General features: G+C 39.7%; 1 protein-coding gene across 1 annotated transcript in view; it reads right to left on the bottom strand.

Moving 5' to 3' along the window:
- Nucleotides 1-14,229: 14,229 nt before the first annotated feature.
- Nucleotides 14,230-27,257, bottom strand: part of XRCC4 (X-ray repair cross complementing 4) — a 379,323-nt gene continuing 366,295 nt past the window's right edge. The window contains exon 8 of the mRNA XM_070794004.1: nucleotides 14,230-14,345. Within this exon, the coding sequence (XP_070650105.1) occupies nucleotides 14,282-14,345 (64 nt within the window). The 3' untranslated portion in view covers nucleotides 14,230-14,281. The remainder of the gene's footprint in view (nucleotides 14,346-27,257) is intronic.

Genomic DNA, 27,257 nt, shown 5'->3' with positions numbered 1-27,257 from the left:
GCCAGAAGCTACATGCCTTGCTTCATTGCCTTGATCTTGTCTTTAGGAACTTGGCTGAGGTCAGGGGCAGCCAGCCAATGACTTAGAGAAGAAAGGTGTAGATGTCAGGTGGGTCTCCAGGGAATTTCATTATCTTTATCTAAACCTACTTCTGAGGTCCTTTGGGATCACATTTCAGTCTTCTCCTTTTTTATTGATCAGGTGGAGTGTTCTTAGACATCTTATTATCTGTGGCTGCACTAGGAATGAAGGTTCCAGTCCCATCCACATTCAGAAAACAGTTCATATTTCACGTCCCTGATCTGGCAGATTCTAGGCACAATTAAGCAAATATCCTTTCTGGATGGTAAAAGAATGTGAAAGATTAAAAATGCACTTTTAACGAACTTTAAGACCCCAGAAAAAGGAAGTCAACCCTCTAAGACTGCTTTCTAAAAACAAAAATAACTCTACAGATTAATGTTTTATCCAACACTTCAAATCTTTGGTTTCTAGGAAATGCAGAAGTAATATACAGTCTTTGTCACTTTCTTTAAAAAATAAAAGAAACCCTACAAAAGGCAAAGTGGTGGTGACAATCTCATTACATTTTAGCCTGAAGTATATAAATTACTCAGAGAAATTAAATACAGACAAATATCCTTAGAAAGCCATGAAAAATGTGATTTTCCCCAGAAATCAGACACCAAGCCTTTGCTCCCCAACCTCCAAATCAAAATGTTACAGTAAAATATTTCTTTCAATAAAAGAGTTCTTTTTTTTTTTCTTTCCTGTAAATGTCCTGTTCATGGTTGGGTAGATTTCTCCAGAACTGAAGTAGGAGACCATCTACATCATGACGGAACTATGCAAGCCAAAGCCAAGTTCCAACATGGAGTGATGGGAAAGGCTGGGCTGCCGAGAGGAGATGACTTCATTAGGGAGAAGAGAGGATCTCTGAGTCGGTCCACACTGCTGCCAAATGGCTCAATACATCTGCACTTGCCCTGGGGAGGTTGCTTGGAGCAGAGTATCAAAAATGCCATCGTTTTTAGACAGGAAAAGATCAAGGCACAAATAAAGCAGTCCAGCTAAATTGAATCACAGGTATCAATCTTCCTCCTCTCCTTAGTCACTTTCTCAAATTCTTTTCTTTTCCTCTGCACAGCCTGACAAATAATGTTAATTTATATGTGTATATATATATATATAGCGCATCTGTCTGAATGAACCAGGACGAAATGAAGAATCTGGATTTTGAACATAAGGAAGCGGTAGAGATCTTAGAATCTATGAACGGGGAAGGGCCAAAACTTGCTGTGTATTTTCAGTGAGTACCAGGCTCCATTCATTTAATTAGAGGACAATGAAACCCAGAGTCAAGAAGCTTAATGAAAGCATCAGGCGGGCGTGCATGTGTGCTAAGTCGCTTCAGCCATGTCCAGCTCTTTGTGACCCTAAGGACCATAGCCTGCCAGGATCCTCTGTCCATGGGATTCTCCAGGCAAGTATACTGGAGTGGGTTGCCATGCTCTTCTCCAGGGGATCTTCCAGACCTAGGGATTGAAGCTGCATCTCATGTCTCCTGCATTAGCAGGTGGGTTCTTTACCACCAGCATCACCTGGGAAGCCCAATTTTGCACAACGGATGGGGCAAAAAGTCAGCATAGCATCATTAGTATCTCCTTTGAACAAAGGTGGAAGCAAGACAGGAAACAAAAGAAGTTTAGTGAGAAGAATGTTTGGAGAACTCCAGTATAGGTATCAAAACAAGGAATAGCAGTAACAGCAGTTACTATTTTTATTCTATCAGTAGAAAGAATTGCAGGACTAGTTGAATGTCAGGGACTTTAGGCTCTTATCACAAATTATGAACAATCACATTTCAACCCTGTGATCCAAACAAGATCAAATATTTGCTATAACTCACCAAGAAAAAGAAGAATATCTATAAGGCTGTGCAAATACTTGTCACAAACAGACCACTCTCAATTTGATTTCTGTTTTCTTTGTCAGTTCAACAAACATTTCCTGAGTACCTTCTGTGTACACTGTTTTAGACGTTAGGTGTTCAGGCATAATTCAAAAGGGAAGAATTGCTTCCCATCCTAAAGAAGTTTATAATTTCTATAGAACAAATATTTATTAGAGTAGTCAAGCTTATCATCTACATAACGACAAATGAACTTAGAGGGGAAAAGTATTTGTCTGTGTGTGCATGTCCAGTGGCTTGTCTACTCAGCCGTTTTTTAAAAAACATGCCACCAACTACCACTGAATCAGAGAAGAATGCTAGCCCAAAAAAGCTACTTCCTCCACTGGAAAATCTCTTCACACACATATTCTACTGACATTGACTCCTGGGATTAATCTTATTATAGATGAAAAAAATGTATTTTTTATTTTCCCATAATAAAAAGTTAGTTATATGGTATGTAGTCAGAATTCATTTCAAGTTTCTGAAAGCCCTCCAGAGTTGATAAATCAAACTGAAGTTGAATGGTGGAAGGAAAGCATTAAATGCCATTCTAATGAGAAAAGAAGTCAAGGAAATTGATCAATCCAAGGACACTAGGGTCTCCGGCTCCTGGACATGAATATTAAATGTAGACATTAGAAAACTAGAGAAAAGAACATTGTGCTAAAAAACTGTTACTCTTCTTAGTCCTCAGAAGATTGAAATAATCTGATTTTAAATATAGTATCAAATTTATAGCTTCCCTCAGAAATGCAGTTGTGAATGAATACTGGCCTTTCCCATTCCTTGTTTCTGCAACTCCTCTGAAGAATTTTTATCTCTTTTTCTCTCATTGGTAGCTGCCTGTGACTACCTCCTCCTCACCATACCATGTCACACAATATCTATCTCTTTCCCCCCTAGTTTTATTGAGATATAATTAACACATAACATTGTATAAGTTTAAGTTATACAACATAATGGGGGCTTCCCAACTGGCACAGTGGTAAAGAATCTGCCTGTCAATGCAAAAGATTCAAGAGACGTGGGTTCGATCCCTGGGTCTGGAAGATACCCTGGAGTAGGAAGTGTCAACCCAGTCTAGTATTCTTGCCTGGAAAAGCCCAGAGTAGCCTGGCAGGCTGCAGTCCATGGGGTTGCAAAGAGTTGGACATGATTGAGCAACTGAGCACACACACACACGCATACAATATGATGATGTGATACATGTATATATTGTGAAATCTTTACTACAACAAGCTTGGTTAACACATCCTTTAACTCACATAGTCACCAGTTTGTGGTTGTTATGATGAAATATTAAAGCTCTATTCTAATAGCAAATTTAAAGAATACAGTACAGTATTGTTAACTATAGTCACCAAGGATCCCTGGAACTTAACTTATGACCGAAAGTTTGTACCCTCTGACTAATCTCTTCCTATTTCCCCCACTTCTCAGCCACAGCAACCACCATCCTACTCTCAATATAATAAAAAGGCCACATATGATAATCCTAGAGCTAACATCATACTCAAAAGTGAAAAGCTGAAAGCCTTCCCACTATAATCAGGAACAAGAAAAAGGTACCAACTGCTTCCATTTTTATTTAAAACAGTACTAGAAGTTCTAGCCATGACAATAAGAAAAAGAAAAAAAGGTAATCCAAATTAGAAAAGAAGAGCTAAAACTGTTTCTGCTTGTTGATGACACAATCTTGTTTATAGAAAATTCTAAAGACTTTTTCAAAAAACTGTTGTGTTGATAAACCAGTAAAAATTCAAGATGGACAAAAATCCGTTGCATTTCTATGTAGTAACCACTACATGAAAAAGAAAACAAATAAAGAAAACAGTAACATCAAAAACAATAAAACATTTAGGAATAAATTTAACCATGAAGTGAAAGCTCTATGCACTGAAAATTATGTGACATTAAGGAAAGAAATTTGAAGAAACAAATAAATGGAAAGATGTCTTGTGGGCATGGCTAGAAAAATTAATATTGTTCATACTACCTAAAGATGTCAATAGATTCAATGGGATCCCTATCAAAATTCCAATGGAATTTTTTAAAAAAAGAAATAGGATCAACACATGTCTATCTTAGTTTGGGCTCTTATGGAGACAAGTCCTAAAACAACGATTTGAATTCAAGTAGTTTACTTGGGAGGAGAGACCAAGAAATGTCCAGGGAGAAGCAGTGAATGAGACGGGGCAGGAAGGGGTGCATTTCAAGCAGGTTGCCCCTGTGGGCAACTGGAGCATATTCTTACTATGGGATACTGAGAAACCACGGAGAACATGAACTCGGAGGCATCCCATCTGAGAGAGAGGGAGCTGGAGTATTTTCACGCCTATTGTCAGTTGAGGGCTTTTCTAAGGGTGTTTGTCTGCATCAGTTCAGTTCATTTCAGTCACTCAGTCATGTCTGACTCTTTGTGACCCCACAGTCTGCAGCACTCCAGGCTTCCCTGTCCATCACCAACTCCCGGAGCTCATTCAAACTCATGTCAATTGAGTCGGTGATGCCATCCAACCATCTCATCCTCTGTCGTCCCCTTCTCCTCCTGCCTTCAATCTTTCCCATCATCAGGGTCTTTTCTAAGGAGTCAGTTCTTCGCATCAGATGTCCAAAGTACTAGAGTTTCAGCTTCAGCACAGTCCTTCCAATGAATATTCCGGACTGATTTCCTTCAGGATCGACTGGTTTGATCTCCTTGCTGTCCAAGGGACTCTCAAGAGTCTTCTCCAGCACCACAATTCAAAGGCGTAAATTCTTCAGTACTCAGCCTCCTTTATGGTCCAGTTCTCACTTGGGACCAAAATATAACAGGCAGGGAAGATTCTCCATCCTGACCCGGCTCCCCTTTTGTGGGCCATCTGTCCTCACCATGTGCCATCAGCAGCCTTGATTCCTCTTGGGCCCCAGTTCCAGGGGCCAAGAGAGTCCCCTTTCCTCTTGCAGTTGAGGAAGCCAGATCCCCAGCAAACCCAATGGGAACAGAGGTTGCATTTTTGTAGGGGAGCTGTAAACAGTACTACCAGTACTTCTGCATCTGTAGTCCTCAGTGTACACTCTCAGTCAGAAGGCGCCACATGATTTTAAACCTTCGACACAATGTATCTGAGATCTAAAAGAACAATTTTACGTGATTCATAAGTAGAGACTGGCATACTAGGCAATAAACAAGATAGGCAAGAGTATACTTCCTGTGGGAATGGCAATTACATCCTCAGAAGGGGAAGGAGTGAAATAGAGATCAAGAATGCACACACCTGAGGAACAAGCCAGAAACTCGATTGTAACTGAGAATGATTTCCTAAGATGACCCAGAGATGCCTCACAAAGACAGCAGGATGACAAACAGAAGGACCAGAGCGAGGACAGCGTTAATCTGGGAACCGAGTAGATGATGTTTGGAAAGGAGTGGGAGAGGGAGTGGTAAAGAACAAAGGTGAGTACAAAATTAGGTTGCTTAAAACCAGCTCATCTTGCAGACTCTACTCAGTGAGATGAGAATTAAAAGCCTGGAAGTCAGTGGGTTTTTCCAGGCACTGCCCAAATGACTATTTCAAAAGTCCCCTTCTCACTGCCAATAAATTTCTTGAATCTTGGGCAGGTTTCATAACAATCTGTATACTTTTCCTTAATATATGCCTGTTTTTACAGAGTTCAACGTGTGAATCTCATATATGAATTAAGGCTTTCTTTCTACTAAAGCTTCTATTTCTGAGGCTCAAGGGTCATGACAGGGGGTAAGGGGGAGAGGACATCAGCTTTTTAACTACTCCTGCTCCTCTGTGATGCAGGGGCAGGGCAGGGAGGGGCAGACTGCTCTGGGACTCTGCTCTTGTCTTTCCCTGTCTTCAGCACCTCTGTTATGAAATGCAGAAGTGAGGGTGAAGGAAAGGGACAACAAGGCTCTCTTACTCAACTGGCTGCTGTTATAATCCTCTCTGGGATCCTGTGAGTGACAGCAGATGTCCTTGGTGTGGTAGGTGTCCCAACCCTGGCCTCTGAGGACACATATGTACTTTTCAAGTACATATGTCTCTAAGGGATATCCCCCTGTGCAATTCTTTGCCCTAGAAGATGGAACCGTGATTCTTTCACACGCCTCCACTCCATCTCAGTTCACATGCCCCGTTTCCCCGGGGTGCTCTGGTCCCCTAGTCTGACAGACCACCCCTGAACACCAGGCAGCTTCATGCAGTTACTTCAGTTCTATCACTGTGTTGTTGCTGTTGAGTCACTGGTTGTGTCCAGCTCTTTGCGACCCCATAAACCGTAGCATGCCAGGCTTCCCTGTCCTTCACTAGCCCCCTAAGTTTGCTCAAAAGTATGTCCATTGAGTCAGTGATGCCATCCAACCATCCCATCCTCTGTCACTCTCTTCTTCTGTCCTCAATCTTTCCCAGCATCAGGGTCTTTTCCAATGAGTCAGTTCTTTGCATTAGGTGGCCAAAGCATTGAAGCTCCAGCTTCAGAATCAGTCCTTCCAATGAATATTCAGGGTCAATTTCACTTAGCTCATCAAAATACCTAAACCCTGATTCTTGCCAGACCACATAGTGGGAATAGAGGCTACCCATGCCCTCTGTCCATCTAATTGCCTCTCTCCAAATACCTTTGCTCGTATTTGGGTAGGTTCAAGGATGAGCAACAAATCCACTTTCTATGCTGAGTTCCACTTCTTATAGACATCCTGAATTTCTGTGAATTATTTTCTTATAGGCTCCTTTTCATTTCTCCATTGAGAAGAAAGAAAATAAACAGCCCTCCACACACACACACACACACACACATGCACACACGTGAAATATAATATAGATGGAAGGCAGTGTGAGAGATATTCAGTTCAGTTCAGTTGCTCAGTCGTGTCCGACTCTTTGTGACCCCATGAACCACAGCACGCTAGGCCTCCCTGTCCATCACCAACTCCCAGAGTTTACCCAAACTCATGTCCATTGAGTCGGTGATGCCATCCAACCATCTCATCCTCTGTCGTCCCTTTCTCCTCCTGCCTTCAATCTTTCCCAGCATCAGGGATTGATGAGGTGAAAATCAAGTTGCCGGGTTGTCCAAAGATGCAGCCACATGTATCTCATGGGTTAAAAAAAAAAAAGATTTGCATACAAAGAAAGGAATTGTAAAAGTCTTTCCTCCAGTCTCCCCTGCCATGGCCCATTGGTTTCTACTCATGCCCTTGTGCACCTGTGTGTGTGGTCATGAACCTCATATCATAGACCTTCATGTCTCATTTGAATAAAACCTTCCAGGCAGTCCAGTGATCAAGTAATCCCATACCAAATTCCAGCATTTCTTCTGATTGACAGCCTTCTGGCAACTTCATGAAGGTAGAAGAGATCTTCCTGTGGTTCAGCAGTACAGGAAGAGGAGCACTGCCAAACCCCCAAATGGAAAGGGCAGGTGTTTGACATAGGGAAGCAATGCGAAGGAAGTAGTGATCTGAGTGCAGACTCAGGCAAGGTAAATAGGTTCCCGACACATCAGGGAGTTTCTGATCTGGTTTCAGATAGAAACATTTCATAAGCTTTAAGGTCTTCAAGCTTGAATGACGCATAGAAAACAAGAAAGTGGCATAATGGAGAAACAGAACTGAATTTATAAGATCAGGGCACAAATTTCCATTCTCCTATGTACAAGTTTTGTAAACTTGAAGAAGCCAATTGACCTACCCAAGTTTCCTCACTGGCCATAGAGGGACAATGATATCTACACAATAGAGGTATTAACACTAAATTTGATGAGATAACAAAATAAAGCCCCCAGTAAAGTGGCCAGGCCACCATGTACAGCTGTGCAATCTGTGCATTATACAAGTGTCCAGCCAAGCGAATGAACATGACTTGAAATAGCTCCCAAGGTCTGCTAGTTAAGCCACTGACCCAGCACAGGGCTACACAGGACAGGGGGAAGGGGCAAACTATCTTCCACCTCTGATACAAACCTACCATCGAGACTTGTATAAAAGATTCCATTTTCTCACAGCTGGCTCCTCTTTCTAGTTTTCACAATGTCTCTAATAGCTACTAGATGGATGACTAAATGGAAGACTATCTTGTAACGAGGGTGATTAGGCTAATCTTCCCTGCTATCCTTGACGATAGCTCTCAATACATCCACAAGAGCAGGCTCCAAAAGAATGAGCTAGTCAAGGACTGTCTGCAACCAGGTCAGCGTTTCTCAAGATATATCTTGTGCCACTACAAAAAGTCATTTGGAATTTGTAGCTCTGACACCAGAATCACAAGTAATAGCAGAAAAATAGAAACATGGGGCTACATGATAATTGAAAACTTTTGTGCTTAAAAAAAGTGAAAAGACAATCCACGAAATAGGAGACAATTTTTGCAAATCATCTGTGTGATAAGGAACTTGTATCTGGAGTATATGAAGTATATATAAAGAATATAAAGTAATTCAGAATTCAATAACAAAAAGATAACCTAATTTTAAAAAATGAGCAGAGTGACTAAATGTTTATTTCACCAGAGAAGATACACAAATAACCAGTAAACACATGAAAAGATGCTGATTAACCATCAGGAAAATATTATTCAAAACCACAATGAGATATTACTTCACATGCACTAAGGTGGCTGGAACCAAAATGTCAGATAACACATGTTGGTGGGATGTGCAGATTTCAGAACCTCAGACTCTGGTGTTGGGAATATGAGATTGCACAGCCACTTTGGGAAACGGTCTGGCCATTTCTCAAAAGGTTCAATAGAAAGTTACTCATTTGCCCCAGTGATTTCACTTCTAGGTGTATATATGAGAGAAATGAAATACATATCCACATAAAACCTTAAATCCAAATGTTCATAGAAGCATATTCACAATAGCCCAAAGTGGAAACAACCAACATACCCATCAGTTTTATTTTAAATGGATAAAATATGGTATATGCATATAAAAGAATATTATTCAGCAATAAAAAGGACTGATGTACTGATATACACATGCTGCAACATGGATGAACCTCGGAAACATTGCTCTAAGGGAAACAAACAGGACACAAAAGACCACATAATATGTGATTCCACAGACATGAATGTCCAGAATATGCACATGTATATTGAGAGAATAGAGACTACTGTTTTGCCTAGGGCTGCGGAAATAGGATTGACTGCTAATGGGGATGGTGTTTCCTTTTGTGTTAATGGAAATGTTCTGGATTATGTTAGTGCTGATGGATACATAACACTGTGATTATAATAAAATGCATTTAATTGTATACTTTAAATGGGTGAATTGTATGATATATGGATTATATCACAAAATATGTTACTAAAAAAACATGAGTTTGAGTAAGCTCCAGGAGTTGGTGATAGACAGGGAAGCCTGGAGTGCTGCAGTCCATGGGGTTGCAAAGAGTCGGACACGACTGAGTGACTGAACTGAATTATATAACTGTCTTTATGTTTGTATAGAATGGTAGTATTTACAAAGTTAGTATTCACTAGTCACTTAATCCTCAAAAATATCCCTGTGTAGTATATGTGAAGATAGTAACAGGCTCCCTGAGAGAGATTCCTAGTTGCTTGCTATGTTAAGAATGTACCCAGAATTTGTTTTAGTCAGATATGGTAAGACAGCAGATATGGGAATGGTTGTCATAAAGGGAGGAGTTTGTACTCACAGATCCCTAGACATGCGGCATGCCCCACAGGGCCACCTGGGGAAGGACCAGAAAGGGTCTAAGTCAGAAGAGGAGCAAAAGCAGAATGTGACCAGGAGTTTTTACTGTTACTATTTTATGGGAAGGTATGGGAAAGACAGGGTAGGGTCACTGAGTAACGTGGGGCTGGATAGTTGAATAGTATTCCCTAGTTGTCAAGTCCCTGGATCCGGGAAGATTTAGGTAGGTGTTAGCTTGGTGTGTGGGTGTTTGATAAAGGAAATGGGAGCATGGGCTGTGGGTAGGTTGGTTTCTGAATAGAAGGCAAGCTCATTTCTAGGAATTAGCTAGCTGCAGGGGGAGAACTCTCTCCAGGATCAAGGCCTCAAATGCCAGAGCATTAAGAATATAGAAAATAAGGAAATGTAGTCAGCGCACTTCCCCCAACTAATTGTCTGTCCAATAGGTCTCTCTTTCCTTCCTTTCTTGGATCGTCACTCTGGGGAAATGACAACAGTTCCCAGATTCTCTTTCAGGACCACATGACCGAATTCTGGCCAATGTGACAGGGGGCATGTAAACAAACTCTAGGATACGTCCTTTAAGGATGGCAACATGGCCCCTCTTACCTCCTTGCTTTATCCTGCTGCCTGAAATGCAGATGTGGTTGTCAGCCTTCTTGGATCACGTGTATAAGGACAACAGCCTAGGGATGGCAGAGAAGCAAGGGAGAGGGAGCTTGGGACTTGGGACTCTGCCGTGCCAGTGGTGATCTGCTTACATTCAGTTAATCAGATTGACCCATGAGACAGAAATCAACTCATAGCTTGTTAACTCCAAGCCTTTGTTAAAAAGATTAAACCTGTATCCTAACACAGAGAGTTGAGCTGTGATATCCAGGTGTGCAAGGGTCTTTCACACTGCACAGTGTACAGCCTCTGTGTTGTACAAGGCATCCCTGAATACAGTCCCATTTCTTCAATCAGGACGGCAAAGCTCAAGGAGGTTAGGTCACACTTTTAGCGAATCCTAGATCCAAAGCCCTACAAGCATTATAGACTATACAGGGGACAATACGCCAGTTTCTTTATAAAATAAAATAACAGTAACATATCAACTTTCTTAGGCAAAAGATAAAAATATGTTAAGGGCTAGAATTCAATATTTATGTACTCAGAAATTAAAGTAAGACATTTGAACAAAATTAGAATTGGAGACAATTCTGCTGAATGTTGTTCAGCATGTTCCAAGGAACAGGATTCTCTCCTTAAATGTGATAGCTCACGTGACAGGCTGTGCACGGGGCAGTTAGGATGCCTGGACGTGTGGGTCTATCATTTGCATGCATTAAGATGGAAATTGAGCATCCATATTTTACTTCCATGTGCCAGTGAAGTGATTGCACTTCCCAAGATCCCTTTGTACTCATAATTATGTGATTTGTGAACCAAATGAGTGGTTTGAGGATGGAAATAGGTACATAGGAACTCCATTTGGGAGGTCCAATTTTGACATAAATGACTAGAGGCTTTTTATGAAAGAAAGATTAGATATTGGATTCAAATTCAGTTTATTTAAACATGTGATACTTGGGGTTTCATTTATTGGAAGGGCCCAGTTTGATTTTTGGTACTTAAAATTGTGCTTTAATTGGGAGATGTAGTTAGGTGATGATTGAAATAATCTGTAATAAGAAAACAAGTATAAAATATCAGTTTTATCTGTGGGATATATCAAATCAACTCTGCAGCTGTAAGAAAAAGTGTCAATTTTTTTGTGTGTGTGAATTGTAATAATGCTTTGCAATTATCTGCCTGTTGTTCCAAAATACATGTGTGTAATAGTAGCAACTATAAAACTGAATTTTGTCTCCACAGACCTGAGATACTTTTCCAAAAATATCCTAAAATTCATAGTTTAATTCACAAGTTTCCCCCTTCCTTGAAAAGTCACATTTTTTCCCCTCTTGTGCAAGTACGTTCCATAGGAAATTCAGTTCAGTTCAGTAGCTCAGTCATGTTCGACTCTTTGCGACCCCATGAATTGCAGCACACCAGGCCTCCCTGTCCATCACCAACTCCTGGAGTTCACTCAAACTCACATCCATCGAGTTGGTGATGCCATCCAGCCATCTCATCCTCTGTCGTCCCCTTCACCTCCTGCCCCCAATCCCTCCCAGCATCAGAGTCTTTTCCAATGAGTCAACTCTTCGCATGAGGTGGCCAAAGTATTGGAGTTTCAGCTTTAGCATCATTCCTTCCAAAGAACACCCAGGACCAATCTCCTTTAGAATGGAATGGTTGGATCTCCTTGCAGTCCAAGGGCCTCTCAAGAGTCTTCTCCAACACCACAGTTCAAAAGCATCAGTTCTTCAGCACTCAGCCTTCTTCACAGTCCAACTCTCACATCCATACATCCATACATACTGGATAAACGATAGCCTTGACTAGACGGACCTTTGTTGGCAAAGTAATGTCTCTACTTTTGAATATGCTATCTAGGTTGGTCGTAACTTTCCTTCCAAGGAGTAAGCATCTTTTAATTTCATGGCTGCAATCACCATCTGCAGTGATTTTGGAGCCCCCAAAAATGAAGTCTGACACTCTTTCCACTGTTTCCCCATCTATTTCCCATGAAGTGATGGGACCAGATGCCATGATCTTTGTTTTCTGAGTGTTGAGCTTTAAGCCAACTTTTTCACTCTCCTCTTTCACTTTCATCAAGAGGTTTTTTAGTTCCTCTTCACTTTCTGCCATAAGGGTGGTGTCATCTGCATATCTGAGGTTATTGATATTTCTCCCGGCAATCTTGATTCCAGCTTGTGCTTCCTCCAGCCCAGCATTTCTCATGATGTACTCTGCACAGAACTTAAATAAGCAGGGTGACAATATACAGCCTTGACATAATCCTTTTCCTATTTGGAACCAGTCATAGGAAATTTAATAGTCCTAAAAGGAAGCATTCTTTATTAATTCAGGAGACCTGGGTTCGATCCCTGGGTTGGGAAGATACCCTGGAGAAGGGATCAGCTACCCACTCCAGTATTCTGGCCTGGAGAATTCCATGGACAGAGGAGCCTGGGAGGCTACAGTCCATGGGGTCACAAAGAGTAGGACACGACTGAGCAACTTTCACTTTCGTATCTATTGAGTCCATGATGCCATCCAACCATCTCATCCTCTATTGTCCTCTTTTCCCCCTGCCCTCAATCTTTCCCAGCATCAGGGTCTTTTCCATTGAATTGGCTCTTTGTTGTAATTAGTAATAATAAAAGTGTTTTCAAATACTCTCATATTGCTTGAAAATTAGCTTTGTGTTTGTGTGGCTGAGATGGTGGGATCTTGTGGCCTGAGGTGAAGGTCCCTGGGAGTTCTGGTTTCACATGGCTGCTCGTGGCTTTCATGGGGCAGTACTGTTAGCCATTTTGAAAGAATGATCTTCGAACAATTTTAACCTAAAATGCTGGGTAAAGTTATATTCAAAAAGTTTGCAGCCAGCAGTAGTTTTTAAGCTGAGTGGGACAATGACCATCAGATTTGAAAAAGCGTGTTCTTCTTGGTTAAAATAAATATACAAGGCTGGCATTGATTTCTTCTATTTTGCTAATCATTGCACTCTCTTGCTGTTATGGAAACCAAAATATTTTGTTTCTAGGATAGTGTTTGTCTAAAAGATACAAAAGATGCTACAATCTCAGATGAGCTCCAAATTTGTTTCATTTATTCTCCAAACATGATTATGACAGTAATAAAAATAATCATAACGATAAAAGTAATAGTTACAGTGGCCACCAACTGTTGAGTATTTAATACAAGCCAAGTGTATCTTCAAAATAACCTTGAAAAGTGAATGGTTTTTCTAACTTCACAGAAGGGAAAACTGAAGTTCAGAGAGAAAAATACTACCTCAAGCAGTCAAGATATGGCTGGTCCCCTGGCTACTTCCATGTACAACATACCATATAAGTCTCTGTACAGTTTTTGGAGGAAATAGAGAAAGAAACTGAGGGCAGAGGGGGTCTGAGGGAGCTTACAGAAGGCAAGCAAGCTCAAGTATGTCTTATGAGAGCACGACAATGTGAATTTATTTTGACACATTTTGTTTTTATTCTTAGACCTGAGATATATGTCATCTGGTTCAAAGTAAAACAATCTAGGAAGAGGCTGCTATTAAATTGCCAAAGAATAAGTATTTTTTAACTTTCCTAGGAAATTTTTACTGTATAGATGGGGGCCACTTTTTTCCCCTTCTTTTCTAAACTGAAGCTGAATGAGAACAGTGACTGCCGTATTCCCTCCCTCTGAAGAGAAAAGAAAAGAAAAAAAGGAGGGAAGTGTGTAGCAAACTACTTATCACATTTAAGTCCCCAGAGTTAGTTAAGTGCTCTGTAAATCCTTACCATCCCAGACATAATGATAGACTCTGTTCTGGGGATTTATTATTTTGATTTTGATAATTTGTCTTCTACCTCCTTCAGTTTTATGCAAGAACACAGAAAAATCAATTGGTGTTTTGTTCCTTTGCTTTTAGTCCATTACATGCTTCTTTTTACCTCTTTTTTTTCTCTGCCATGCTTCAGAGTAACATGATATGATAGCATCAGCCTTGGGTATAAGCCCTCACAGATAGAAATGTTCTTGAAATAAGCTCAATAGGACTTCTTGTAATAACTTACTCATGTTCTCAGACTCCTATCAGTGCCCGAGGTAGTCATAATAAACATGAACTGAAGCTTCAAAATCTTCAGGAAATTCTGGCCTTAAAAAAACAACAACAACAAAAAACTGTCTTTGGAGGTTTCTTTAAAGTTAATGCATCATTTACAAATTAAGTTAATATTAATAACCTCTAAAAATAAAACCAGAAATTATTTAAGAAGAAAACTAAGAAACGTCTGCTTCTATGGTACTAAAAATGTTAGACTTTAAATTTTCCAACAAAAGTAGGCCAGCAATTTCATAAAAATAAGACTACAAGGTGAAAAATGAACATTAAAAGTTTTGGCATTTCAAGTGCTCCATTTACCTAAAAATAAAGTGGGATTTCGAAAAGTAGCTGATGACATTTTCATAAACGTATCAAGCTTGTAAAACAGGTTTAATAAACATTAGTTCATTTATTAAAATAACTTTGAGGTGGTTCTGTTGCCATGTAAAATTCAGTTTACTAGGAAAAGTTCAGTCCAGACCCAAATTATTTTCATTTTTTTCATATATCACTTAGAGATATCATGCACTGAACAATCCCAGGTCAGACATTGTGACCTTCAGCGTCTATCATAGCTAACCTCCTCAAGTTTTACTTTTTTTTAAACTTCTGGCCACAAAGCACAATGGGCTTTCATCTTTATTTCTGTAAATTACTATACCTTAATGGACAGTCTATGAATGTGAATGTGAAGTTGATCAGTCATGTCCAAACTCTTTGCAACCCTGTGGACTGTAGCCCACCAGGCTCCTCCGCCCATGGGATTCTCCAGGCAAGAATACTGGAGTGGGGTGCTATTTCCTTCTCCAGGGGATCTTCCCAACCCAGGGATAGAACCCAGGTCTCCCGCATTGCAGGCAGACGCTTTAACCTCTGAGCCACCGATTTTCAACTCTAATACACATGATTTTCTTATAACAAATTGACTTAAAATTTAATTTCCTGTAACTTCTACCTTTGAAAATATCTACTCCGTCATAACATCCTGCCTGTCTTCATATTGTTTCTATAGCCTGCAAACTTCTTTCTCTGCTTCCTACCTTGCTTTATCTGGAAAACTTTGACCAAAATTTCAAGACCGGATTAAGCCTTTAGCATTCCATGAAGTTTTTCTGAAGCGGTCCCAATGCTCACCCCAACCTCACCTCCTGTTTCTTCTCAGAAGAGGTAGCTACTATCAATTATATGTACTTCCATTATTACATTTATTCCAGAAGGCTACAACTCATGAGTTACATAGACTATAAACCAAGGATTGTGGGGTTTTTTTGTTTGGTTGGTTGGTTTTATTTTTTTATACTTATATTCCAGATTTCTGGAGCACTGATTGACAGTTAGATATCCTGAAAAAGTATTTAGTGAAAAAATAAATGATGAGAAAGAACACATCTGATTTCTATTTAGAGATTCTTTTGTTTCCTTCTCAGTTTTCAAAATGAAGTAAACTCTTTAGTGTACCTATTTTGTTGTTATTGAAAAATTACCCATGGACTTTATAAAGGTTGAAATAGCAATAGGCTGCCCGAGTTTGAAAAGTGACTTCACTACCTCACTAGCTAAATAAACTTGGGAAAGTAACTTAATTCTACCCTCTCCCAGAAAGAGAAGTCTTCAGTGTACTCATCTGTAAAATAGGGATTTTAATTCTATTTACCTTACAGGGTTCTCGTGGATATTGAAGGTTATAATGTACACAGAGGACTTTACCCAAGGCCCAGAACATGGAACCAATAATCAATTATCAGGCTAGTGTCTAACAATCTATTTTTATTTTTAAAGGCTGAGGGGAAAAAAAAAATCCCTACTTTGTGGCAACCTCCCCTCCCCCTTCTCCTCCCGGCTCCTCTAACAGCTTTATTGAAATGCGAATGGCAGTCATATTAATGGGTCCAGAGTTGCAACATGAAACAGCACTGCACCCAGTCAATTGTAAGAACTTAATAAATGAAGATGAGTAGCTTAGAAACTCAGTTATACATCAGCTGAACTGCAAAAGCGACCTCTAAGGACTTGTCATCATTTATTTTACTTTACTTCTAAGGCAGTTTATCAAGCAACTCTCATTAAAAAGGGTTTGTAAAGAACCTGCTTGCCCCAGGCACTCTGGTGGCTGATTAACAGATATCACATCATGCTTTGTATCTTTTCTGGTGTCAGCAGGATGATTCGTCTGTGAAGAGTGTATTTCGTAGCTTTGGGCATTCACTGCAAGTTAAATGCCACTCTCCAACAACTCTAAAGGAAGGTCAGCCCTGAGACGCTCTGATCTGAGCCACAGAGAGAGAGAGTTCAGGAACTTGTGGATGGGAGGGCTCTAATTAGCGCGCATTTTAAATATCCATTCCCCTCGTGTTATTCTTCCACCTCTTGTATTGTTTCAAATGAAAGCCAGTGCAGAGGTGGAAATGATCCTAGCCTTTGGGTGAAACCCCTGACAGGCACACATCTGAGGTAGCGGGGGTGGAGAGTGGCAGCCCCTGGAGGGGGAGTGAAATGGTTCCCAGAATGTTGAGCAATCTCTGGGGGAGCCTCTCACAGGTGGTGAGCGTCCCAAGGCAAAGAGGCCGGGACTATAAGGCGTTTATTGGTGATAAATCCCTCCAGTGCAGGTTCAGACAGGGGATGGAACTGGGCAAGTGAAATGCCCTCAATGTGTGTAAAAGGCCTGTGAATAAATGTGTCCACATTTCAAGAGCTTTGAATATGAACATTTTGCATCCAAAGGCCCTGAAGTGAGGCCAAACAAAAACAATAGTAAAGAATGATGAGTGAAACAGAAGAGAAAGCTTAAGTGATGTAGACGGAAATCTTTAAAAACTATAGTCAATATTTTACCATAATTATTGAAAAATCAATTTACTATTTTCCCCCAATATTTGTATTGTGGCAAAATACACACAACATAAAATTTACTATTTTAAATTACCATTCCTGTGTATCATTCAGTGATATTAAGTACATTCACATGACTGTGCAACCGTCACCATCATCCCTCTCTAAAGCTCTTTTAATCTTGCAAAACTGAAATTCTATACCCATTAAACAATAACTTCTGATTCATCTGTTCACCGTCCCCCCGCTCCCACCTGCCTTTAGCTTCTGGCAATCACCATTTTACTTTCTGTCTCTATGAATTTGACATAAGTGTATTTCACATAAGTGAATGTCTGTCTTTATGCCAATATCATACTATTTTGATTACTGTAGCTTTGTAGTAAGTTTTGAAAATAGGAAGTATGATTCCTCCAGCTTTGTTCTTCCTTTTCAAGATTTTTTGGCTACTTGGAGTCCCTTGATATTCCATTTGAATTTTAGGATTGGTTTTTCTATTTTTGAAAAAAAAAAAAAAAAGGCATTGGGATTCTGATTGGGATTACATTAAATCGGTAGATTTCATGGAGTAGTACTGACATCTTAACAATATTAAGTTTTCCAACCTATGGATTGTCTTTCCTTTTATCTATATTTTCTTTAGTTTATTTTAGCAATGTTTGGTGGATTTCATTGTATGAGCTCTTCACTTCCTTGGTTAAATTAATTCTTCAGTGTTTTATTCTTTTTGATGCTAGTAAATAGAATCGCTTCCTTAATTTTTATTTAGGATTGTTGTTAGGTTAAATACCAATATTAACACCAAATATAGAAATAAAATAAATATCTCTGGCTATAGAAATAACTGGAATCGAAAAGTCAACTCACAGAGCCAAGTAAGAGAAAACACCCTATCAGCTCCTTAGGTATTCCAGGTTAAAATAATCTGAGATGATTAGTTTGTATGTTGAGTGCCTCCTTCATTTTTTACTTCTGAGGGTTATAATTCTGGCTGGCTGGCTGAATGGCTGGATGGAGTCCAGGTGGAGGAAGAAAAATATCTCTTCATTTACTAGATAGAATTCCTCAAAGTTTTTTCCCTAAGACTGCTTTATCAACTTGAAATTGACCAAATTAACCTAATCATTTCCTTTCAAGATTTTAAGTAGTGTAAGCAGAGGTGGTTTTCTCTTAGAGTTAAATGTGTGCTGAGTAGCAGTAAGAAAAGCATACTTTAGGTGCATGAACAGCTTGGATATAACCAGTACTGTGATGGTAAGTGTTTAACATTTGGCTCTCTGGATTGGAAGTGCAGGATCCCTGATTTATAGTGTTACCCAATTTTCATGGCTTAAGTACTTTCATCATGGTCAATTTTGAGTTGTCAGTGTGGTATCACTGAATGAGTTCCTTGAAAGAGGTGCATACAGTTGGCCCTGTGCTGAGGGTACAAGCCAGATCCAACTCACAAATGGATACAACTGAATCACTGTTCCAACGTGAATCAGTTATTCATTTTTTCACAAGGGATATAGCTTTCCCCTTTGACATCTTCCTCTTAAGATATCTCCTTTCCTAATGCCCCCTATCTTGTTCTTATGGGTCTCCTAATGTTCTGCTCTAAATCCCAAATTTAAGCCCATACATCTCACCTTTTTAATCTTTATATGCTATGTTCTTGAAACAACCATTTAAAGAACATAAATAATAAATTATTATCTCAATACGTACATCTTTCAGGAAAATATTAATATAATAAAGAAAAGTATTACCAGTCATGCCAGCCTTCAGAGATAAGCACTGTAAATTCTTTGATGTATAGCTTTCTAGACATTTTTATTTACATATTTTCATGTATATGTATATATACATATTTTTAAAATATATTTCACATATTTTAAGTGCATTAATAAAAATACTACACCCTAAATAATATTTTATGGTTTGTTTTTATCTTCAAAAGCATTATAATTTAAAAAATGTTGAAATAACCGAGGGATATAGAGTTAAAAGGTTATGTGCTAGAAAGCAGAGATCCAGACTATTTTCCTAGAGTACTAATTCCATTACCTATGTCTTGGGAAAAGAATTCTCTGATCCCATAAATATTAAATATTAAGCTTTGTTTTGAAAATCCATAATGTGCTTTGGCATCTTAAAGACTCTAAACATTCCTATAGTATGTTTTACTCAGCTTACATTGAGTAAAATTATTTAGATACTATATCATCAATATAATAAATAATAATATAGCAATATTAAATAAAATAATTTGAAAAGAACTTATTTTTCATGAAAAACCAATTTCATACAACATTTTGAGAAACACTTTAAGTTTCTGTCTGGATATATAGTGATTTAGTAATCAAGTCCTCTGCTATTTGTTATTTACATAGTTCAGGCTGGGGTCTGTTGAAACCAAAGATGGGATGAACACTGCAGTATGAGGTAGCAAAGGTGTGCACATTTTGCATTACAAGTATTATAATGTGTCCATAAGACTGCTGGTTAATGTATGTCAGAGAATCCTTTTCTAAAATATAACTAAAAAACTGAGCACAGGTCTATGACAGACATCCTAAAAATTGGTAAAGTATGTAATAACAACGTGACTGAACAATATTCAGTTCAGTTCAGTTCAGTTTAGTTGCTCAGTCGTGTCCAACTCTTTGCGACCCCATGAATTGCAGCACACCAGGCCTCCCTGTCCATCACCAACTCCCGGAGTTCACTCAGACTCACGTCCATCGAGTCAGTGATGCCATCCAGCCATCTCATCCTCTGTCATCCCCTTCTCCTCCTGCCCCCAATCCCTCCCAGCATCAGAGTCTTTTCCAATGAGTCAACTCTTCGCATGAGGTGGCCAAAGTGCTGGAGTTTCAGCTTCAGCATCATTCCTTCCAAAGAAATCCCATGGCTGATCTCCTTCAGAATGGACTGTTTGGATCTCCTTGCAGTCCAAGGGACTCTCAAGAGTCTTCAACACCACAGTTCAAAAACATCAATTCTTAGGCGCTCAGCCTTCTTCACAGTCCAACTCTCACATCCATACATGACCACAGGAAAAACCATAGCCTTGACAGTGTTCATACATCTGTACAAGCCCTATTAATCAGTGAAACTAGGTGAGTTCCCAGATACCTTCAAGTATTTCTGTAATCTACAAGTTGGCTATTATTATATACATAGGAAACAGAAGATCAGTTTATGTTCGAAGAGTCTAATATTATGTTTTCAAATAATATGCACCATATTTTTCTTCAACCTCTAGACAATTTTTCAGGCGTCTAAACATTGGGTCCAATAACTGATCTGTAAAATAACTCTCAATATACCATTTTTTATATATTTTCAGACTTAAGGATACTAAAAATCTTAAAATCCTTCAGTTATAAACATATGTATATACACATACAAACAGTGAAAGTAAAAAGTGAAAGTGAAGTCGCTCAGTCGTGTCCGACTCTTTGCGACCCCATGGGTTGTAGCCTACCAGGCTCCTCCATCCATGGGATTTTCCAGGCAAGAATACTGGAGTGGGTTGCCATTGCCTTCTCCACATACAAACAGTAACCTCACTGAAAAAGGTTTTATCTTGATTAGCCTAGTATTTTCCAAACTTAAACTTTCTCTTTAAAGACATGTATTCATTTATTTTTGGCTGCACTGGGTCTTTGCTGCTGCAAAGGGGCTGTCTCCAGTTGCTGGGCGTGGGGGCTATGCTTTCTCGTGGAGCGTAGGCTTCTCATTGTGGTGGCTTCTTTTGTTGCAGAGCATGGGCTCCACGGCCTGGGGGGTGGCGTGCAGTAGTTGAGGTACAAGGGCTTAGTTGCCCCGCGGCATGTGGGATCTTCCTGCAGCAAGGATCAAATCTGTGTCGCCTGCACTGGCATGAGGTTTCTCAACCACTGGATCAATAGGGAAGCCCCCAGACTTAATTTCTGGATGGTAAGCTCTCTGAGGGCACAGACGGTGTGTGCCTTGTGTGTGTGTACTCAGTCGTTCAGTATGTCCTACTCGGTACGACCCCATGGGCGTCGCTCACCAGGCTCTTCTGTCCATGAGTTTTCCAGGCAAGAGGACTGGAGTAAGTTGCCGTTTCCTGTCTTCCTAGCACCTATCAAAGTACTGGCACATACGAATGTCATTAAGTATCAGCTGAATAAATGAGTGGATGGATGGATGGATGAATGAATGAGGTCTGGGAAAACAACAACTAAATGTTTGGTGTTCTACACAGGATATATTCATAAAAATGTAATTCTAAAGTGAAATTTGTTTTGACATCTGAAACAACCCAGTAATATTATGAGTACTTTTTGCAGCCTTTGAAGTCTAGTGTAAGTCTCCCTCCAAGAATCTTTCTCTTATTACTATAGTTGTCATCAATCTTCTTTGAAATTTTACATCACTTTTAGTCTCTACCACATAATTTAGCACTGAATTATATACAGTCTTGTAGAATTCAGTACAAGAATTCTTATAAGTTTGATTTATGACTATCTGACTTCTGGCTACTCTCCTTTCTGGTGCTCTTTGAATATAACTATCATATGATAACAAACATGCAGCACACAAATACGCCTCTCATTATTAGTAACTGTGGTATGGTTAATAACTGTATGGCCCTTTACACTGATGAGGTTCATTTAAAGCTATTATCTCGGACTTCCCTGGTGGTCCAATTGTTGAGAGTCTGCCTGCCAATTCAGGGGACGTGGGTTTGATCCCTGCTCCAGGAGGAGTCCACATGCCACAGGGCAACGAAGCCCACGTGCCACAACTACTGATCCCGTGCCCTCCTGTGCTCTACAACAGGAGAAGCCACCACAGGGGGAAGCCCACGCACTGCAGGGGAAAGCAGCCCCCACTGATGCAACTAGAGAAAGCCCGTATGCAGTAATGAAGACTCAACAGTCATAAATAAATAAAAGCAAGCTCCTCCCTGCATGTCTACTAAGTCGCTTCAGTCACGTCCAACTCTTTGCAACCCTATGGACTGTAGCCCCCCAGGCTCCTCTGTCCATGGGATTCTCCAGGCAAGAATAATGGAGTGGGTTGCCATGCCCTTCTCCAAGGGATCGTCTTGACCCAGGGATCGAAGCTGTGTCTCTTATGTCTCCTGTATGGGCAGGCAGGTTCTTTACCACTATCACCACCTGGGAAGCCCTGCTGCTGCTGCTAAGTCGCTTCAGTCGTGTCCGACTCTGTGCGACCCCACAGACGGCAGCCCACCATGCTCCCCCATCCCTGGGATTCTCCAGGCAAGAACACTGGAGTGGGTTGCCATTTCCTTCTCCAATGCATGAAAGTGAAAAGTGAAAGGAGTCATGTCCGACTCTTCACGACCCCATGGACTGCAGCCTACCAGGCTCCTCCGCCCATGGGATTTTCCAGGCAAGAGTACTGGAGTGGGTTGCCATTGCCTTCTCTGGGGAAGCCCTAGAAGCATTAAAACAAACAAACGTATTGTCTCATTTGGTTTCACAATAATGGTGCAGTTGATATGAGTGCAATTATCCTCATTTTTGGAGAAAATGGAACCCATTCCAGTATTCTTCCCTGGGAAATCCCATGAACAGAAGTGTCCTTGGGTTTGCAAAGAGTTAGACACAACTTAGTGACTAACCAACAACAATCCCTATTTTACTGATGGAGAAACTAAGAACCAAAGCAAGAATTTTCCAGTGATTAAATATTTATTAGACTATGGACTAAACCCCAGCATTTATTATATCCAAAGCCCATTTACTCGCTTCCTGATCTGTTTTCTGACTTAACACAAGGTAAGCCTTGTTGTGACGTAGAGAACGATCCAGTTCCCTGGTCTTTTTGCCCTGTATGACTTTTATCCCAGGTATTAATTTCTAGACAATCAGTGATTTAAAAGGCTGCCGAAAGAGAGAGGAAGAAAAAGGAAACAGAGAGAAATCTGAGGGAGGTAGAGGACGGGAAAGATGCTGAGAAGCAGAGAGACCAAGACTGGAGGACTCTAGCTCTATCTGGCCAGCAGATGTGTTTTGTTTGGCCACCACAGAGCATTTTTTTAAAAAGTGAATTCATTGCCAACTTTTAAAATGGCAAGTGTTCTCATCTATATTTCTGGCTTCTCTTGAAAATACAAGACAAATGGCCAAATAGGTTTAAATTTCTGCAGGGCGACAGTTGGCTGTAGCTGAGTAGTGGCGGCTCCCTCAAGACAGAGTGTGAGCCCTGCAGCTATCCCAGTCCCAGCCCGCTTTCTTATCTCACTCCAGGCAGCATCACTCCTCCAGCTTCTTCGGGGATTTGTGGCTGTTTCATCTACGTAAAGAAATAAGATGGGGTTTGTCTCTGATTTTCCACAGGTATCCACAGATTTAATGGGTTTAATTATGCACATCCTGATCAGAGGGCAAACTGATGTCAAACTCTTTTTTTTTAGCCTAATAAATTCATTCATTGAACAAATATTTATTTATTGAGTGCCTACTATGCCTGGCTTTTGTTTAGGAATCAATCCCATTACTTCAGAATTAGATCTTAGATGTCCCTTAAGATGACCAATGATTATGATTATAAACAATATCTGATAAAACTCAGCCTTATTGATTAGGATACAAATGCTTTTAATTATACACATTCAGTGTCAAATTTCAGCAATGATTTGGTCATCAAATCCAAGCATAGCTTTAAGGATTCCAAAATGATGAAATAATACTGTGGTAGATCAAAGGATTGGTTTGCATATCTTAAAGATTTGTGATGTGGTTTTCTCAACTGTGTTACATATAAGGAAAACAATCCACTTTTTCTATAAATTAGATTTGCCTCAAGAAGCCAGACATGCTTGGGTTTGAGGGTAACAGATCAGCCAAAGCTTACCCTCTAAGTCCTTTGGGTGTTACCCAGAACTTAAAAAAAAAAAAAAAGGTGAGAGCAAAGCAGATACACATGGATAAGTTTCTGTAACTCTTTTTATCATCCCCAGACATCTCTTCAAAGATTCTGTCACACTCCCCACAGAAAATCCAAGCATTAATCCTATATGACTATACCTTTAATTTCTGATTTATTACTGTAAAGGTCAAGCAGAAATTATGGTCAGTAAAGTAAGATCATCAGAAGATTTTATGTAATTGGTTACCATGTGTATTAATATCTTAGGGCTATCAAGACAAATTACTACAAACTTAGTGGCTTAAAACAATGGGAGTTTATTTTCTCAGAATTATAAACTACAAGTCTGCAATCAAGTGGGGCAGCTCTGTCTCTGAAGGCTCAAGGGATGGACCTTCCTTGCCTTTTCTAGTTTCTGGTGGTATCAGGGCTCTCTTGATTTGTGACTGTAAGATCTGAATATCTGCTTCTGTGCTCACATAATCTTTTCTTCTGGGTCTGTGTCTTCTCTTCTGTCTCTTACAAGGATACTTGTCATAGTATTTAAGGCCTATCATGGCAGTCTAGGGTAATCTCACTTTAAGATCCATAAATTAATTACATGTGCAAAGATCCTTTTTTTCTAAATAAAGTCACATTCCCAGATTCTAGGGCTTAAGATGTAAACATATATTTTTCTTTTCTTTTTTTTTGCCAGTTCACCACCTGACAGAGTATACCATGTTTCACTGCTTGAGCTCCTGATACACACTTCTTAGAAACATTTATACTGTACAGGCATACTATGTATACTCAATGCGGTGCTCGTGGGGAATTCCATGAAGGGCTTAGTATCAAGTGTTTGGTCAACAACACAAGCCTTAATTCTGCCATGAGTTCTATAGGATAAAACTAGATATGATTTATCACATAGATGCTTATCTGTTTTCCATGAATCTTTAAATATTAGTTTTGCCATTCAAATAATATTGTAAACTCAGAGAATCCAAGAACTGTGACTTATATTTATTTCTCTTTTCTACTCACCTAAGATAGCCTATGTATACTGATGGGTATTTATTGAATGCTTATTGATTAGTACACCCATTCTAAAAGTAGTCTTTGTCCCCGATCTCTGTAGAGATTTTGCTTAGGGTATGAATGGAACAAAAGAGAAAGAGTAGTTTTTGTATGATGGTATATCTTCCTTTGGGGGGCGGGGGTTAAAGCATGAGCAAGGCTGGCTCCAAGCTTATAATTTCTTCATTGCTCCCTCCACTCCCAACCAGTCCTTTCTACTTAGCTGTTTGGATTGACCTATATACCTGCTTCCAGAAAGTGCAGGTGGAAACAGCAAGTCTGAAAAGTCTGTTCAAGACTGAGGTATGAGAATATGACTTAGAAATCTTGACAAAATCCTATGAATGATTTAGTGAGGACTGAGGCTCTACAGGATTGCCACTGGGAATATGTCTGTAGAACTCAGGGAAATTGTATTAATACCTTGGTTAGAACTGTTTCAAATTATTATCTTGAAAGGAAGGAAGGAAGGAAGGAAGGGAGTAAGGAAAAAGGGTGGGAGAGAACTTTAGTTGGAATAGCTATTAGGATCAATAGAAAAGTTATTTTTAGGTTTAGAGAACTTCCAAAGTCTTTTTGAGACAGAGTAAGAAATGTCAGAGAGAGAAATTAAACAAAAGTCTGTGGAGAAACAAAAGAAATTTTGCACTGGGTTGTTGGTTGTCGGAAAGAGGAATTAAATTATCAGAATGTCATGAGCTGGATGGAGGCACTTAGAGGCAAGAGAAAAACTAATGAAAAGGGGGGAAATGTGTTTGTGGAGAAGGCTGGAGAAACGTAGTCTCATGCTGCAATTACAGTATGAATAGCCGGCCAATCTGAAGCTGCGGGAAGGAATCATTAGTGCTGGTTAAATGAATACATTTCTGTTGCTAAAATAATAAGTATCTTAGAGGCATCAGAAGCTGTGTTAAAGATTTGCAGCAATTCTCTTGATATTTCATGAATTAACCAAGACCACCTTCTCTGAAGCTTCTTTGAAGCTCCGCTGACAGCACTCATGGCTATTTTTTTCCTAGGTGGAGAAAGAAAATCTAGTGCAATCATATCCTTTTGTTCATTCTAAGTAGAGGTCACTTAGATTTCCTCAAGCTTAGGGAAAATATTATCCAGGCGAAGATTCCACTTTATATGGAAATAACTACTAAACCAAAGTCCTAAATTAGCTTCTAAATGGTTTTCCTTTAAACAAACAAATTAAAAAAAAATTGTAAAACTCTGAGCCTTTGGTGAGGAACTGGATGAAAGGTTGGGCTGTCTATAGTCTGTTCTGCTTGGGAGATGTGTGCACTCTACCATCCATTTTCTGTGTGTCTAGCCAAGGCGTCTTTGAATGCTCAAGGACTGTTTTCGAACCAAATTGATAAGAGACTAAAAAGATCCCGTCTGAATTTGCCGGACCTTATCGTTTCCCCGAAAATGCCTACCATGGTAAATGTGAAACACAAATGGGTAAAAAAATTAAATCAGATATCATTAAAACAAATACATCTTTTCTTATCAAGATGAATGCTTCTGTTATTTTTTTATTTTTTCAGAAAGCAAAAGCAGTTACAGGGTTGAGATGTGTGTCAGGTGGAGGAAGGAGAAACTATGAGTGGGATCCATCATCCAGAGAACAAAGCTTCCTCTCGTTCCAGTGGGGAGGGCTCAGGCAAGGGACGTGTCCACTAGGTGGCGATTCATCTCTTACATTAGTCCTAGGATTTGAAGAACCTATCTGTTCAGCATTGTGATGGGCATGAGAAAGGTAAATACAGATCATCTGCCTTAAAAAAAAATCGCTTATGAAAATCAGTGTTGAATACTGGTGAGAACAATGCAGATTCCCCCTTTTAGGATGAAAACTGAGTAGTATCATTATGGAAGATTTCATAATTAAGGTTCTGAATTGAATGAAGCAGAATTGAACTTTGAAGCTGACCATCCCAATGATCATCCTTGTTTTGGAAGTGACGACACTGAGAACCAAGAATATAAAATCTCTTGCTTAAGATTATAACATGAGATAGGGGTAAATCTGGAATTAGACTCCATGTTACTTGAATCATCCCAGTTCAGGTTAAAAGCTTTCATCAATAAATGTACACATAGGCATGTTAAGTTCTAGGCATAAAGCTGGATGCTGCAGGTGCAGACATGGCGCCTGTCTTAAGTTAGCCCCCTATAGAATAATTGAAGAAGCAATCTCATGGCAATAAGAATACAGAGTAC

This window comes from Bos indicus, chromosome 7, assembly GCF_029378745.1.
Source record: "Bos indicus isolate NIAB-ARS_2022 breed Sahiwal x Tharparkar chromosome 7, NIAB-ARS_B.indTharparkar_mat_pri_1.0, whole genome shotgun sequence".
Classification (NCBI taxonomy): Eukaryota; Metazoa; Chordata; class Mammalia; order Artiodactyla; family Bovidae; genus Bos; species Bos indicus.
The sequence above is the reverse complement of the archived record's forward strand: the minus strand, read 5'-3'. Positions and strand labels throughout refer to the sequence as shown.